At 34.0% G+C, this 18,239-nt stretch overlaps 1 protein-coding gene across 1 annotated transcript in view; it reads left to right on the top strand.

Annotated features, from left to right (window-relative positions):
* Positions 1-8,282, top strand: part of LOC119080395 (eukaryotic translation initiation factor 5B) — a 66,406-nt gene extending 58,124 nt beyond the window's left edge. Inside the window, exon 11 of the mRNA XM_037188714.1 lies at positions 7,927-8,282. Coding sequence (XP_037044609.1) covers positions 7,927-8,034 — 108 coding nt within the window. The 3' untranslated portion in view covers positions 8,035-8,282. The remainder of the gene's footprint in view (positions 1-7,926) is intronic.
* The last annotated feature ends 9,957 nt before the right edge of the window (positions 8,283-18,239 follow it).

The following is an 18,239-nucleotide window of genomic DNA, read 5'->3' as shown; positions in this document are numbered from 1 at the left end:
AATGATAATAACAAAAAAAATATTGGTCTTACACTAGATTTCATACGTAGGTATTAATGGTTTCATTAATAAATGAGCATGGCTAAGCCAGCGAAGCATAATCAACTTTGAAGCAAAATCGTACACCTTTTTTTCAACCATATTATAATACCAACTCTGGTGTGATTTCTAAATACTTTATAGCGGTTTTAGTTTGGTTGAGTTTATATATTTTTTTTTCCTTCATTTCTTTCGTATAAATTTACATTTATACACCTCGACAGTTGAGAAAACTATTTCGCTTTACTGTATTATACAGAAAATACTATCGAACCAAAAGTAAAAAAAAAATTATATGAAATTTACATAGATGGTCAACCCACACAAATCATATAGCTCATAGATGCCTCGGACTATAACGTATGGTTCTTTTATATAAGATGTTTGTTTGTTTTCGTATGCATAGTAACACCTTCATGGTTATTAGAAAACTGAATTCTAAAGATATATGTACGTACGTACGTACGTACGTATATACACACATATCTAGGCTTTGATTAAAATAATAAACGTTTATTATGGAGATTTTTTATCAGAGATTTTATTATAACTTTGTGATTTATGGTGCTGGTAACGAAAGTGTAGTAATATTAATAATATTCTTGTTATTTAAATGAGACTGTGCAGCATACAGTTCTCCGGTTAATTTGACTTAATTTATGTGAATTTCGAATATCTTTGTAAAACTGGGATTAGATACTCGATAAAATCATCTATAGGCGGGGGTCTATCGGTTATTGTGAGCGAAGATTTTCTACATAATTCACTTGTAACTTAAAATAACAGTAAATTGCATCTTTCTTTGTAACAATGAAGCTCTAACGCATAAATTTAAAAAAATCGCAATCCAAAGTTGATACACGTTACAGCTTGGTTCTCCATTTTATCATGCTCTCATGCTCTATCATAATAAATCATTGAATTTTTTTTAATGCTAAAGAAATGAATATCTTCACCAGTGGTATTAACCTCTAATAGACCAAAAATCGTTTTTCCCTATAATCAAGAAATCCGTTACTTCGTTTGTTTAAAGTAACAACTACGAGTGTTTGTGTCTCCAACATAATACATCTTGTTAAATACGAGTACACTACCTTGAGGGCTCATTATTGTTAACGTTGTCAATAACAAATGACTTTCCACTTTAGAAACAGAGTTTATACAGAATTTACACTTTCACTTCAAACAAAGACTGATCATTGTATCAAAAACTAACGCTCGAAACAGATAAGGTGGGCCTGGGCTAGAAACCTGAAGTTCAGTTTATCTGAATCTGATCAGAAATTCACCTGAATTAAATACTTACCTGACCGGAATTTACTTGATGTCTGAGTATCGGAGGTAAATCAGGTCATATTTCAGGTATATCTGGGATTTTTCCGAATTTTGACGAATTGTCAGGCCTCAGGTAATCTCAGATCAGATTTACAAATTCTCAGATCGACCTGGAATTCAGGTTGAGATCAAGAAATACCTAACCCATTCCGGGTCTCGCACATCTTGAGTTCCCTGATGAATTTCTCCGGCTTGAGTTGTTTGGAACATTAAAGATCAGCTACAGCTAATCGAATCTTAGTTCTTGCAAAGTTTATACCTCATTGTCTCAAACAGTTCTAATTGTGATTTTGAAGAAGAACAACGAATGAGATGAAGAATCCGATAAACTGAATTATTCAATTTTTCAATTGGTTCCATTTTTGATTATAATTGCGTTCCTGCGAGTTGCGAGGATTCCCATTTTGCCGTTGCCTGTGCGAGCGGTGTCTCTTCGAATATCTGACACATAACTGACTCATAAAACAGATTAAGGAAAATTCGATAACAAGATTGTCATTTGATTAATATCTTACGGAATACAAACAAAATATTTCGTCACCCTTTTTGTTACATTTCAACTACAACCATATCTGACACTTTATATGATATTAATAACAAATGGAAGATTATGGTGTTGTGGTTTTGTGAATGAAAAAAAAAAATACTTTAACCGATTCATTCATAAGCCTTCACTGTCCCATTTGTTTAACAAATATGAAAGCCATTGAACTATGAACGTATTCATTACCCAGAACACACCCTTAATTATTTCATTCATCATGGCATGAAAATGTAGATTAAAATGTCATTTTTAGATAAAATGCCTAATCGTAACACAGTCACACAATTTTGAATACTGTGGGAAAATATTACATGACGGAGAACTCGTTATGCTTTCAGCATATGGTTTTTCCATTTAAATTCCGTCATCTTCTTTATTTTAAACAAATTCATTCTTTTCGACTATTATTGCAGATTAACTTATATGAAATTGTGATTTTCTCCCCATTTGTTGGTGTGAATGGTTACAGTTTTTACACACATTGTCAGATTCATTAATAAAAAACTCGATGGCATGAGTAAGATTGAATAAGTCTACAAAACATAATAAAAACATCGATAAAAACCATTCAGTAATGGATATTGTTTTCAAGAATGAAGCATAATATTTCTTCTGAATGAATATTGTGCTTTATCGTATACATTTTACGACCTATCCTTGGAAAATATATTTTATTCATGAATTTTCCTAGCACTGCAAAATACGCGCAGGCAAGCAGAAAATCCAGCATTTTCAGTGTATTCAAAAATTGTGGAAACGACTGTATTGATTGACCTATTTCTCGTAACCACAGCACCCTTTTCGCATCCTTATATGTTATGTTGCCATCAAACGTTATGTGCCATGGCGAAAATCCTTGATCTAGGCGGAATAGAGGGGGAAGGAAAAATGTTATATAGAATTTTAGTGAATGAATTTTGCCTGAATAGCAGAATGTATTTTTCTGAATGAAAATAGGGCATTCATAAGCGAATTGGTTTTGGGGCTTTTGCGACATGAATTACGAAATGTTTTCCAACATTGGCGACATAAATGCTGATTGTGTAAAGCCTCCGGGCGGTTTGGGTTTTTTTTATTTATTTGGCAAAATGTTTTTGTTCTTATTTATGTCGATGTTGGCAAAATGGATATTGGACTGAGATAATGCTCTTACACAGTGACGGTGTGTATTTGTCAAGAATAGAAAAGTAACCAATTATTTGATTATTAACTGGTGATTACGAGGAAATAATGGAACAAGGTCTACTGGTATTGGCTTTTAACGTTGTGTCAATAGTTAAAGTATGGAGATTGGCAGAAAAAAGGAGAGCTAATGTGATAAAAGAATAATTAAATACAGTGGTCAAGTCACACAAGGAATGTCAGTAGAGGTTCGAGGAATGTTATATTTAAAGTTCAATTTTATTCTTTTTGCTTCGACTTAGTACCGATCCTGCTGTATACCTTCCATTCCATCTTTACAGCTTCTGTTTCCATTTTAAATTTATGTCCTGCTTAAAAATTCAGAAGAGGGCAGAGTCTTTGTCGATGGCCAATATAACGTCTGTCGATTTTCCGCCAGATGTGTCTCTGTGTTTCGTGTAGAAATCGTATGTCATAAAACAGTTCTAAGCAAGATTTTATCAAATCTGCCGACCTAGAAAGATTATGATAGAAACATTTCTCCCAGTTCCAGTCACATTGACTTGGAATTTATATATAATAGCGCGCGCATTGTAAACAACATTCACCTAAATCTATTACTTCGAGGCCACTACGTGGATAATAATGTGGAAGAATCATGATGCAGAAACGAATTAGAAAATCTTTTCATTGACAGTGTTTTCGCTGCACATACGTTCCCCTCTTTATCCCACGACTCGAAATGGTTATTTTACCTAACACAATCACATACTTCCATCGAAAAAACAACAATAACTACACATTGGACTAATTAAGTTTACATCACATAATGTTTACTTGATCTCGTTACTTTCGATCATAAATTATTGCTGCTGGCATGGCACACCGAAAACTTATTTTATAAATTGCAACAGCTTAACTGAACGTCAATAAAGATGGAGTGTAAAAAGCTTTTCAACACATTTTAAGACATAAAAATAAACTAGGACATCAATGACGTCATTTCCATTTTCACAAACGACAATAAAGAAGATGAAGCATTATACACACCATAATACGGTGTCGACATACATCTCACAATATACAAAAAAAAATTGAATTAAAACTGCTGTGATAGAAGGAAAAAACGATAAAAACCACTCAAATTTCCATTAAAATAAAATTCAATTTTATGAATGAAAACAAAACAAGCGAACCAATTTAGTTTAATGGACACAATTTTGCATTTTTTTTAGCTAAAATGTTCAAATGGATTTTATATTTTCATTATATCGGCCTTATGTTTGAATGGAAAATTGAGCTGAGTGCATCGAGTTTCACAATAAACATCGCCATTATACCTTTTAGACGGTTAGAGAATCAAAAGATGAAAAATAATGAAAAAGGAACTAGTTAAACTGTGAAGGCAGCAATCTCAATGTAACAAACATTTGTACGTAATCGTAGAAGAAGCGTAACTACTAGTAACTACCATAATCCTCGGTACAAACACCTCTTGGTTTTCCTTGCCTGGCCATTGGCCAGTGGCCAAACTGTGAGTTCGGATTTTAAATTTTTGTACATTTTTTTTTAATTTTTGGACCTTTTTACAAATGAGTTCTGTGGATAACGGGGACTTTTCCGAGCAAGTCTGACACAGGCGTTTTCATAAAGTACCTTTTATAAATAGCAGGCAAAAAACGAAATAAATAATCATAAAATCTGCTACTTCTTTTGATTGAAGTATTGCTTAAACATTTCGTTCTGTAAGATAACTATATATCTCTGTCGATAACAAATGAAAATGGGGTTTGTTATAGTTTATTTCTGGAATCTAGCAATTCGTGGCGTTTATGGGACGTATGTTTCGGAATATTCTACTCATTTGGAATGAATAGAATTATTTGGATTGGAATTTCTTGGATGTCATTATCCTCCAAATGTTGTACTAAAAACTCGTCGCCAAGATATTTTTGAGACAAATTAAAATGTAAGACAAGTGGCGACAGTATGAGTTTTTATATCCGAAGTTGTGGTTCTCATCCCTTTTCTGACGATTGCGTCGATGTAACATCTAGATTCTGAATCAGGCTCGGAATCAGGTCAGGTCAACCTGAAACCTGAAGCAGGTCACCTGAACCTGAGTTGACCTGAAACCTGTTTATTCAATTTTGATCTGACCTGATTGACCTGAAAACCTGAATTGTTGATCAGGTAAAAACCTGAACCTGACCTGACCGACCTGAATCGATCTGATTAAATAGCCTCAATACAAACAACATAGACTCTACGGGTAATAGCGACAAAGTCAAAATGACCAAAATTTATTTGAAAATCTTTTGGTTCGTAATTTATAAATGAGTTACGGTATAAATAACGGAACGGTGCGCAGAACATGGCAAATTTGATAAAATTATCAAGGAAAAGTGAGTCAGTTTAAAACATATCCTTTTGAAATTTGTCAATAATTTATTTATTTTCGACCCAAATTTATAATGGCTAAATTTCAAGTTATTTGACAAAATGATGTATGGACGACTTGTTCATTATCAAAATTTAAGGACACTTCCCATACATAACTTTTCGATTTCAACACGGGAACCACCCGGAACCACCAGGAACCACTTGCAAAAATAAAGCAAAATTTTCGACTAGGCCGCTATTATCCGTAGATAATGTGTTTAAATTATAGCCTCAAAAAAATTGATCATACTTCAGACAAGAGTGCGTTTTTATTACACAGTCGCAACTACAGACTTTGTCTCTTTCCTGCCCTTATTGTTTGAGCTTAATGTTATACAACATTTTGAACATACGATAGCGTTGAGGGTTTATTAGACCTCCCAATTACATTTGTCGCCGTTATAGCTATTTTCAACGGTTTCACGTCAATGCAATGTTATGAGAACTGCTAATATATTTTTGAGTTGGCTCATTCAAATAAAGTTTAGGTGGATCAAAAAGGCAAACCAAAAATATTTTCCTGTGTTAAGCTTGATGACGAGAGATTTCCTCACAATTCGATCTGAACCCATTTCTGTGGAGCGAGATTTCTACAAAGGAGTTCCTATTGTTACCCCGACCCGTTCGTCATTACAAGAAAACACAATGTTGGTGAAATCAGGGTATCAAGATTCCGCTAATTGATATTTTCTATTCGACTTAACTCAAAATCAAATTTCTTTTTTTTTTCTTGAAATAAATTCCCATTTCATCTTAATCCGAAAATTTCAGCGATGCAAAACAAATTATTCAAATTTACTCAAACTTATCCCGTCAAATTCAAAATTGTGAAGCAAGACTGCACTCAGTCAGAGATCAGGTCATTCAGGTTGTTCGGGTCATTTCAGGTTTTTCGAAAACCAGGTCAGGTCAGGTCATTCCTTTTGGAGCAACCTGAACCTGACCTGAAACTTCAGGTCGAGTCATTTTCAGGTTCAGGTCGGCAGCGGTCGACCTGTTCCGAGCCTTAATTTTGATGCATTCATTAACAACAATAGTTTTTTACATACTTTTGTTTTCCCTAGGGTTGAAAGTGGCTTACTACAACCCTGTAGGGATGAAAAGTAAATTGACTTTAAGCTCAAAAGCATTTTAACATTACATAACTCGGGATGAAAATGGAAAGTCTGTTTTCGTGTGTTTATTATCCTCAACTTTGCCTCGAATCGACAACATTCCCACGAAAGCTCTAATTTTCATCTATTGTACAATAAGGGATGAAACATTGAACATTGTGGAAAGCGATTGTGGTGTTTCTTATGACCAGTGCGTTTCCGCGGTAAACACAAAACTTTTTACAACAAAGAACACCAAAATTTCATCATCGGTGAGAAAATGGCGTATTTATTACCTGCGTTGTGAAAAATAATAAAACGTCTGTGCTAAATATTCAATGCACAATTCGACATTCCATACTCACATACTCACATATCAATTCTTCCCATTTTCTGTTTTCCGTCGAATTACGTAAAATACAATACAAAAACCATAAGGTCCTCTTCAATATATGATTCAACGAAACCAGATAGAAATATCAAAATTCTCTCAATATAATCGAGAAAAGCTAATAAAATTCGGTAAATGTGAATTATTATTTTCCTTCAAATTAAGTTCAGCTATTGTTCCAACAGCCATAAATAATACATTTTAATCTGGGCGAAAAACAACTTCTTTATGTGAGTCTATTTTTACCATTTTACCTATGAGCGAAATGCCAATAAAAATATTCCATATCCGTAAAGTATTTTGTTTTACAGCTACCCATTCCACTCGAACAAAGTTATTTATAGATGTTGTCGACCTCGCTCTGCAAGTATCCTTAATACATATCCCTTATTGTGAATACGGTCGTTGGCATACTTTGCCATCCCATCCCGTTGTTCATAATATAAATTCAACTCAAACCCAACATTGTCGTCATAGTTATGTTATGGAACCGAGCAAAACGATTCCTCCGACATTTTCATTCCTTTTTTTGTTTTTCTCGTTATTCTGGATTCCGAATAATGCATATCAAGGATGATGGGGTGGTTGGAGTTCGTATACATTATACAATGTTCTGAATGAATATTCCCATTCCGAGCTATTTCATTCATTGACGTCAATGCTGAACTAGGTCACTGGAGTAAAATGTAAACCGGGAGAAAGTGGGTCAATTGCTTTTCAGATAAACATGTATTGTGGAATAACGAGGGTGAATATCCCTGCTTTGTGCCAGATTCTATTTATAGAATGTTGTATGAATGGATGGATGGTTCAATGAATGGATGGGGAATAAATTTTCTATATACATAAAATTCAGAATGAAACTTTGTACGGAAAACTGGGATCATTCATGGTTGAGTTTGATTTTCAAGGACTGAAAATGCGATGGTAAAATAAAACATTTTCTTTTCTATTTACAGATTTCCCGGCAGAGTATCGACGCTTGCAAGGATTATTTCCGTGACGATTTGTTGAAGGCCGACTGGGCACTTATGGTTGAGCTAAAGAAACTTTTCCAAATTTTGTAGTTTTCTCCTTCTTTTAATTGAATATTCAATCACATTTTCATTTGAAACAAAACAAACAGAAAATATTGTGTCCTTTTCAATAATTTTTATCATTCTTCCAAGTATCGACTGAACAGTATCTGAAGCACTTGTGTACGCAAAAAAAATTGTGAACTTGTTAACGTTAGTCGTTTCTAAACGCAAAGGTTAACCCTGCACAATAAAAGTATCAATAAAGAAGGTGATAAAAAACATTGATTTTAAAATGACATTGGAGCTTTATGATTTTCGAGATCTGCATGGGGCGCTGATATAATAATAAGGTAAGTTTGGTTATAATAATGACGGCTTGTGTGAATCTGACGACTTTAATATTTTCAAGTTAGGTGTGCCGGTTTCAAATACTCTGATTCGGTTCTAGGAGAGGGTAGTCTATAAATTAGGTGCTAACCTGGTATAACCTATCTAAAAGGCAATATAAATGATGCCAAACTTTAGGTTTTTATATTCGTTTTTCACATACAGCCATGTCAATTTGTCATTGTCAACTGTTATAGGTTCTTTCCGTGGTAGAAAGAGCAGCACTCCTAAAAGATTGGAGACGTTGCTTGAGACATAAACTTTGATTTTATACAGCGTGTGAGGGCTATAGGCACTTTCTTGTCAGACGAAATAGTTATTTATAAAACCGAGTGATACATGCTTTTTTAGGCACTAGATATGAAGATGACAATACACATCGTGTGCCTAAAAAAGTATTTATCATCAAGTTGTACACAAGATTCTTTGATGGTGGACACGTTCCTAGAATCGAGGCAACGTTTCCTCTTTGAATGGCAACAGCAATCCGTTGAATCAAATAGTTTGTTGCTCGACGTTCGTGAGTGACCTGTTTGATTTTGCTTCCGATTTGTTTCAATAATTGTAAACCCACTTTACCAGTGACGTCTAATGTTTTGGATGCAATTGGGACGAAAATAAATTGATCCACTAAATGCCTGTAGTGGTCAAATTTCGTGTTTTCCGCTTGTTTGGCCGCATAACCACGATCACGTGATGTTCTATCGACTCGACATAGGATTTTGCAAAGCTGTCAACACAGGTGTAATCCCAAGGAACCAATGTAAGACCATCTGGTGGAGCACAACCTGGTGGTTCACGCATCAGATGGCTGAGTAATGAGATATAGATGTCAAACCCGAGGGGTTAACAGCTTCAGAAAGTCATAGTGCTTTGCATGAAGTGCTTTGAAATTTCTTAAAAACACAATCACGAAATTTAAAAAAAAGTCGCGAAAGTCAAACAATTCGGTGATATCCGGTAAATTCTGGATCCATTCAAAAATGTCACGAAAGTCAGAGAAATCCACATAGAAATCAAAGTCGTGGCACAGCGTTTTTCGAGAGACATTTTTCCAAGCGAAAATCCATAATCTGGAAGATGAAGCTGAAAAGTTAGTTTTACAAGCGACAAGCATTTTACAGCATAATCAATAGATCTATTACATCTTTTGGTTAATAGTGCATTGCTTATCAATATGACAAATGAAGGAAATGGTACTTCTTGAGTGAAGTATTAATGGCTATAAGCCGAACACACAAGAATCAGTTTCCATCATTTTTTCCATTGACAATTGCAATACTTTACTCGAAAAATTGAGGTAAGGTTTCGCTTAGTCTGTGAATAAAATTTATTTGACGAAATTATATCGCCGGTGTTCGGTACAAACTCTAGCACTTCCGTAGTTTGAATATAGCAGTTGAATTTCATAGTTTATTTTGGTCATCGTTGTCGATACCAAATGAATAGACCATTTTGTTCAAAATGTTTTATCAATAAATTAATTTTTGCTAAAGACGAAAAAAACAAATCTTTACTAACTGGCTGATATTACCCACATTCTTGCGATGTTGCCTTGCCGTGTACACAATAAATTTGATAATTTATTCTGTGGATGTGTGATGGAGAGCTAACACAGTGGAGATAGCTTGTTTTATAAATACAGATATATATGTGATGTGAATAAATTAACAGCAAGCATACACAGCGATACATTCAAATGAAGTGTAAGCAACATCCGGTCGCGACTAACAGATAAGATGTTTTGATAACGGACGCGCGGTTTATGTGCGGTTGACAATTTTTTTTTTAAATATTTGCTTATCGTCTTTTTGAATTGCTGATGATAAAAGAGGGTATTGTAGGTTCTTCGATACAGAGCAATGTGTTATGTGAAGACTGATTAGAATAACTAATTCGGTACGAAATGTATATGAGAATAATTGGGTACAGTGGATTTCATTTATTTCTTTGTGTTTACTAAGATTGATGTTTAGGTTTGTAAATCGGTAGATAGAATTGTATTAAATTTTACAGTATGATCTCTGAAATTGCAGTACTAAAATTTTGCAGAAATGATGTTGAATATTCATCTGGAGAATTGTAAGTTACGAAATGGGCTGACATTTACATATAGTTTGTTGGTAATGGTTATTTGGGTCACAAGGGACGAAAGTAAAAAATTCAACCGTGTGCGAAGTTTGCAGCCCATGGCCGAATGCCAGGGCGGCAATCGCACAGGTTCATTTATATGGTTCACTGGGTTCATTTATATGTGAAACGATAGCGGGTGAGGCCAGCTACAACACCCCATACTCAGTTCCGCAGAATATGCAGAGAATCCGGACTCTCCGAATATTCACTATATTTTTAGTCATAACTCTCGTGTATCTACTCACACCAAGCAGTGTGTATCCTCTACCTGTAGGTCTTTCTAAGGCCGTCATTCGTACAACATTACAACAATTTTAAGTAATTTTTTCTTGAGTTATTGCCGAAAAACTGTTTTCGGCATACTGTGACATGTCTTTACTTTTGAGCGTTTTTCACAGAAAATAATATTTTTTAGAAAAAGTGAAAGATACGTGTTTGCTAGAATTGAAAGACGAATCCAACGAGCTATCACTCATTAAAATCGGAGACCGCTTGTTCCCAAAGTTCCTGAAATTTTGGCGATATGACTCTTAATGTTGGAAAGTACAACAAACATTTCGGGCGCACATCATTTTCATTCAGAAAAAACTACTCAAAGTTGGGTGATACCATTTTTCCTCTAGTTTTCGACTGAACATATTTACAGACATCTCTGTTGTATGACATTTTGTTGTAGAGGAGTTACAACATTTCCTGGAGTCGGCAGACCCTAGTTTCAAGGAAAATATTACACACACTGTGGCTATGCGAAGAAGACTCCGGCAAATTAGTGAAATGTATAGGTCCGTTTAGTTACGGTCTCGAGGTATTATCATTCAATCTGTAGATTCTGTTACACGGTTCGTTGGTTTGTACAGTACAGAGCATGCAGTGTTGCATGGCCCAATAAAGTGTGGAAAGATCGATCAACCAATTAATAATCTGTAGGTAATGGCATCTACATTTGTTTGTTTAAATATACGGCAATAGACAAAAATTAATTATTTTATTTTAAACAATAATTTGAAAAATTCAAGAGATAATATTTGGTGTACTGCTAAGAGACCGAGTGAAAAAAATCTTTTACTTCATTAGATTAATCATACATTTTGCTATATAAGATCAGTTTCTAATGGTCTTCGTTTCGTATTGTCGCCCCTGTCGTTAACAGATGACATAGTCCTTAATGTTTTCTGTGGCTGATAGCCGTGGCCGACGCCTCGGATCAGAAAACTTTTTTTAAATCATTATACAAGCTAAAGTTAAACTCAAAGTCATGAATGAAAGTGAGATGTTTTCTGCCATATCTCTCCCTTCGTTTTTGTGAATTGATTGTGGATAACTTCTGTGTGATATTTTATTCTAATTTTACCTTTGACGAAATTGATAGTATTCTTACTGGGATAAAAATTTAATTTAGATGTTGATTGATACGAAAATTTGATTTTTTTAATTGTATATTTTTTCAAAGAAGATTGTATTCCGCGCAATGATTATTATGGAATGATAAAATAAATAATGATTTGAAAAAAATAAAACGTAAAAACCCGATTTCAAGTTCATTTACTTTATCACAAATATATGATGTTCCCAAATAATGATTTCTCTTAGATATTTTAATACCGTAAAGGAACAAACTGTTTCGCTTCTATATCGACGTCAGCCTTGACCTTGAAATATTTCCCCTCAGTGTTTTCCTTTTGTGTATTATCACAGCATAGGCGAAATGGAGTATAACATAACGTAGTAAAATGCCAGTGTTATGGCATAACACTTTAGTATTGGTGCGTTTCCGTATCCTATTATAGTCATGAATGACTGTGTAACTCGAAAGTGAAGAGAAAAAAATTCGCTATAAAAAAGTCATGCATAAATGTGTTGTCTTAACGAGGAAAACCGCTCCCGATATCTCGTATCCATGGAAATAATGAAAATTTTGCGTAGGTGGTTGGGTGTATCCAATGTCTAGGTCACGCCTTTCACACGCCACCCATCATGCCCACACACAATATCGAAATTCTTAACCCTCCAACAAGCCAAAGAGGCACAGCCATAGGCCGTTTTTGTTCATCGTTTTTTCATCGAATAGTTTAATGCATTAAACGAACTGTACAGCACACACCATCCCCGAAATAGTCATTTAAACAATATTTTAATAGGCGCAATGAATTAATGATGGTTCGGGGTTTTTATGTGAAAATATACGTATGGGCTTGGTTTATGACAGGCAATACAAATTTTTCATGAATTAACAAGCAGTGAAAACGATTTATTTATAGAATTTGTAAATTGACTTATTTCAACATAAATTTGGACCATAACAATGGTCAGTATTCCCGTTAATGGTCTCATGGTCTCACTTAAAAAATTTCAATTTTAGATTTATAAAACAGACGAACACTTGTGACATCCCACATTTTCAATTTCCGGAAATATCTTTCGGAATAGGAGCATCGGTCTTATAAAAAAGCTGAGTAACTATCAGAACCTAAACTTCTCATACAAAAAGAATGCGTCTGCCATAAGCAGATAATATTAAAAGTTTTTTTTTCTAATTAAAATTGAGGTTTAAATAAAACTACATTTTTTTGATGCTAGCTCAAAGTTTAAATTAAATAAGCAAACATTCTTCACTGTTGAGCTAGTTTCTGGTATATATAATTGTTACTAAGATCTTTTTTAATTTTTCGGACACACCTGACTATCGCCATATAACGATTCAATCTATTACGTCTTTTGTTCGAAGTACCGCTGAGCTAAATCTTTTACTTTATTTGTTTTAACATTTTTAGGGCTCCGAAAGCTTTTTAAGATAACAACACATATGAAATAAATCTGTGGACTGGAAGCAATTCAAAAATGAGAGGAATGAGTCAGTTCGAAAGGTATGGCTACAAAAACTATATAGTGTTAAAAGAGAATGTCAAGAAGAGTGTTCACCCATCGAGCTCAGTTAAATTAACTGGTTTGTTCCCAAGGCTGTAAACTAATATGAATTCAGGCTTTTTTTACGTTACGATTTGGCAACGGGCTGCAAATACATACATGAAGCTCGGACGAGGACAACTAAGACCTGTAATACAGCCTTGGTTTGTTCCTAGTTAACTGGACTTTTACATACAAATTTTGGCGTATCACATGATCGAAACCAGTTGAGCAACTGGTCATTTTTATCTCTTTTACGCTCTTTTAACACTGCATAAGTAGAATTTTTTGTCCTCTCTATAGATTGATCATTTTTGTAAACAAACATTAATTTAATCGCCCTACCGATTTTATGTTGTTAAATCCCTTCAGAGACGAAATACAGATGACTATTTTCGAATTAATGTTTTTGAAGTAATTAATTGTTTAAACAATAGAAGTAGCAGATTTCTTCGTTACATAGTAAAAATACCGCAGTGTCTGAAAGGTTGAAGGATGTTAAAAGGGCTTTGTAGGTTTTGTTTTAGAAATTCAGATTCTTGCTTCGATTTACTTGTTTGAAAGTTGTTCTCTTCAGCTATTATTGTACATCATTCTCAGCTTTTTCTTTAAATAAATTTTAAATACAATTTGTTCAAGTTTTTCATTTGAACTGTGTATATCAACCACAAACTTTTTTTTATTAAATGTAATTGCGATAAACAAATATATGACTAACAAGCAAAAACTTATCTAAGACGGATATTATTTTGAATAGTTTATAACCACAAGATATATTTGTATATCAACATTAGATAGTGTACTACTATATTCGTACAGTGCGATTCATTTATTAGTACAGCGTTTTTTCTATTCGGATCGTCATTTTTCATACTTATACTAAAATAATATTTTACATGGCACAGCTAATTCTCATGTTGCTCTATTTCTTATCGCTGAAACTTATATGTACGAACACATATTTGGTATATTTTTTTTGTTAATGCTTGTTATTTTATAATAAAATGAAATTACTGTTCTTGTTATGGCACTTACACAATCAACATCCGGTTTGAAGTTTTAGGTAGAACTTTTTTTTCTTCGTATTTTCAATTGGAAAATGTCGATTGTAATTTTCAGATTACATTCGATCGAACCGATAAATTCTAAAGTTAATGAGCCGTTTTTAAATTGCATACAGCCAAATTTTAGATTTATCTCATCCCTTCGTGGAACGTTTCTGTGTACTTCAACCAAAATGCTATATAGGCAGCCACTAAAGCAACACTAACAAAAAAGAACTGCAAATCTTACCTGTCGCAGGTAACTTTATCTCCATGTAATCTATGTTGTCTGCTACAGCTGTTCTTTTTTTAATGGAAAACAATAGCTGTGTAACCTGTCGTAGGTTACCTGTAGATGAAGTTACCTGCAACAGGTAATATTTGCAATTCTTTTTTGTTAGTGTTGCTTTAGTAGCTATATAGCATTTTGGTGAGATCTTCAACTCTGAGTTGTCAGTGACCTATTTATAAACAAAAAAGTTGGTTGATAAAGGGTCAGCGTAACGATTGCTCCACTACTGCTTTTGTTTTAAATATCACTTAGTCGAATCTCTTACTAGGCATGGGCGATAATGAAAATGATTATCGATAATTATCAATTATCGATAATCGATAATTATCGACTTTTTTTATCGAAAATTATCAAAAAAATATCGATAATCGATAATTATTAATATTTTGATAATTATCAAGATATCGATAATTCGATATATCGATATTTCGGTCCGAAAATACGATATTTATCAGATAAATATCAAAATATCGATATTTTGATAATTATCGAATTTCGATATTTTGATAATTATCGATAATTATTAAATTATCGATAACGATATGATTAATCGATTATCGATAATTTCTTTCGATTGATATTATCGATAATTTTGAACGCCTCCCATCCCTATCTCTTACTTCTTCTGTTTATCTATACTTTTTGCTATATAAAGAAACACTGGTTAGAGCCAGTCACTCAATTTCATAACCGTTGTCGAGAAGAGATGGAGAGCCGTTTCTAAAAGTTATTTTGTAAACTTAACCCAAGTTAGGTTTTTGGTTCTCGTGCGTTTTGTTCGTGTCCATCATTTTATTCGTTCCACATGCACTCCAACACATAACAGTGGGTACCTCTCCTTAATCCTTCCATTTCTGTTTTCCTGAACGAATCAAATTTCAGGCAGAATGGTAAGTACGTAAAAATATTTTTTGAGTTATATCTAATCGACGTGGAACATTCCGAGAAAACTCCTCTGTAATACTTCACTTATTTATCTATATTATAGAGACACCTTCAATGTATCTGTGGCCGAAAATGGGTTCCTGTCATTCCTGTCAGTTGGAAGGAACTTTTGACGAAATCAAAGCAAAGTTTAAAGTCTTATCTGAATTGAAACAAACAATGTGAGCAACCGTCGATTATTTAAAATAACAGAACCGATGCAGATCACCATTTTGTACAATCTTTCACTAAATTTAGAATAATGAATAAACCGACTAAGGTTCCTAAATGACAACAAAGAAATCAGAGAGAAAAATGCTGCCAACCAACACACTTCACACTCACATCAGAATCGCAATTTGCAAATTCAATAATATTTTCAATAAACAAACACGATCCACTTCCCAAAGCTTAAAGATAAAGAAAAATGCTCAATTCCACGTAAGGTTCAGGAGATGTTTCTGTCGAACGAACGCGTACGTGAGCATATACTCGTATTTACTACTAAACTCTTATTCAACTGAAATTTTTGTAGACCACACATAGACCTTCACATTTCTCTCATTTTCATTGATGCGCTTTTCACTGAGTGTATTACATAGCAAAATATTTTTGATAAAAATAACAGAAAGAAAAACGAATAATTAGTTGAGAATCCACAAAGAATCTTTTGCCGATTTATTATAATTTGTCTAACTCATCGCATTATGTGGAATAATGTGTGAGCTTGTATGTAATGATGACCTCTACAAGTTATAAATGGACGACAGAGAAAAAAAAATGTGAACAAAATAATAATAAAAATTGATAAAGGTTATCGTGTTATCAAACAAAATTTAATATTTCAACTAATCAAAAATACAAATATGCAAAATAAGATAATGTTGCAAAATAATGTTTATTGAAGTGTTTGTGTGGTGGAGTTCGTTCATTATACATTATAATATAATGTCACGTTCATGTACATTAGGAGCCGTTACACTAATATCAATTTTTATACCTTACATAAGCATTAACGTACGTCTGACGATTGGTTGAAAGTACAGATTTTCACTTATATACCTCTTTCGATCAGTGCAGCACCTTTGTTGGACATAATGAAGAAAATACAAGAAAAAAGCATAGTCGTGAAGAGAAAATGATTGGCGCCAATTTTGTAGAAATTTTTGTGTATCAAGTATTGACTGATGGATTTGAAAAGTTGATGGCCTACAACTACAAACATGATAAATTTAAGCTTGTAACAAATTGTTATTAACAATCTCTGCTTGGTGGTTAGCTTGGGTGTTTTTTTGCGTATTTTGCGTATACGCAAACGGAAATTGTGACGGGCTTCATTTCTCCATGTGGACAACCTTTCGTCCTTGGTATAACAATTCCTTACTTGGTGAAGTGGTGTTTTCAAAAACACAAAATTTTATCATCAATTTGATAAAAACAAAACAAGATAACGAAATTTTGAATCGATAAAGAGTTACACGTACAATAGAGAGGGAATGGGTGCAATGGACACTGTCTCCGCTAAATGACTGGTCGAGTCGTTATGTAGGGTACTGAAAAAGCAGTCTGCTGATCATTCAAAGTCAGTATTACTGAACGACCTAATGTTAATCTATCATAGTACTCATCGCATTAATTATCAAACCTTTTAATTCCCCCTGTTCAAACAATTTTCCATTTTTTGATAAAATAGTTCATTTCGTACCTAGGACTAAAAGTCTTTTTTAGCGTGTGAGGGGTTTCCAGACAGAGCCGAAGGCGTGGTCTGGAATCAAATACGCTAAAAAAGACTTTTAGCCCGTGGTACGAATAGTATTTTTCATATTGGTCGGATTCGGGTACTAGGTATGATTTTTTTTTTTACTTCATTTGGTTTAAATACATTTTGATATAAAATAAACACTCATATTTTTGGCAAATACAGTAAACGTCACTGAATTTCAGACATGAATTTGTTCCAGCTGTTTTTCCGTTGGTCCACCCATGCAAACAAAGCTGCTCATACGTCTTTATATGGTTTTACCACTACAGTATGAGACGTATGAGCACTTCTGTTTGTATGCGTAGAATATCTGTGAAACAGCTGGAGTAACAGAGGAAATAATCCGAATATGAATGAGTTCCCTTTTGTATGTACTATTGACTTTTGTTGGGACTAGTCTGTTGTATAGCAGGATGTCCAATACACTTTGAAGTGGCACCTCTCGGCTGTGCGAATAAAAATAAAGAGAATCTCTTTCAGTCGAAAGGTGTCACTCATCCATTTCCCTGCCGCTTCTACTAACAATTCAATGGAGCACAACTGTTAAATGTAATTGTATTAGTGGTTTTAAGCCCCACACAAGTTGGTGGTATGGTCGAAAGACGTACAGTGATACTCTTAAAATTCCATTGACATTGCCTGTTTGGGACAGTAACAAAATGGTTTGTGGTCACATTACGATGGTCTTCTTTTTTGTTGTTTTCATATTGTGGGCTCCGGATCATCAGGACAAGAGAACAAAAATTTGATGTGCCGCTTTCTCTCTACTGGACAATTATTAATTTTGATACTGTTGAAGAAAAACATC

The sequence above is a fragment of the Bradysia coprophila genome, unplaced genomic scaffold (assembly GCF_014529535.1).
Source record: "Bradysia coprophila strain Holo2 unplaced genomic scaffold, BU_Bcop_v1 contig_350, whole genome shotgun sequence".
Classification (NCBI taxonomy): domain Eukaryota; kingdom Metazoa; phylum Arthropoda; class Insecta; order Diptera; family Sciaridae; genus Bradysia; species Bradysia coprophila.
This window is presented reverse-complemented; position numbering and strand designations above follow the sequence as displayed.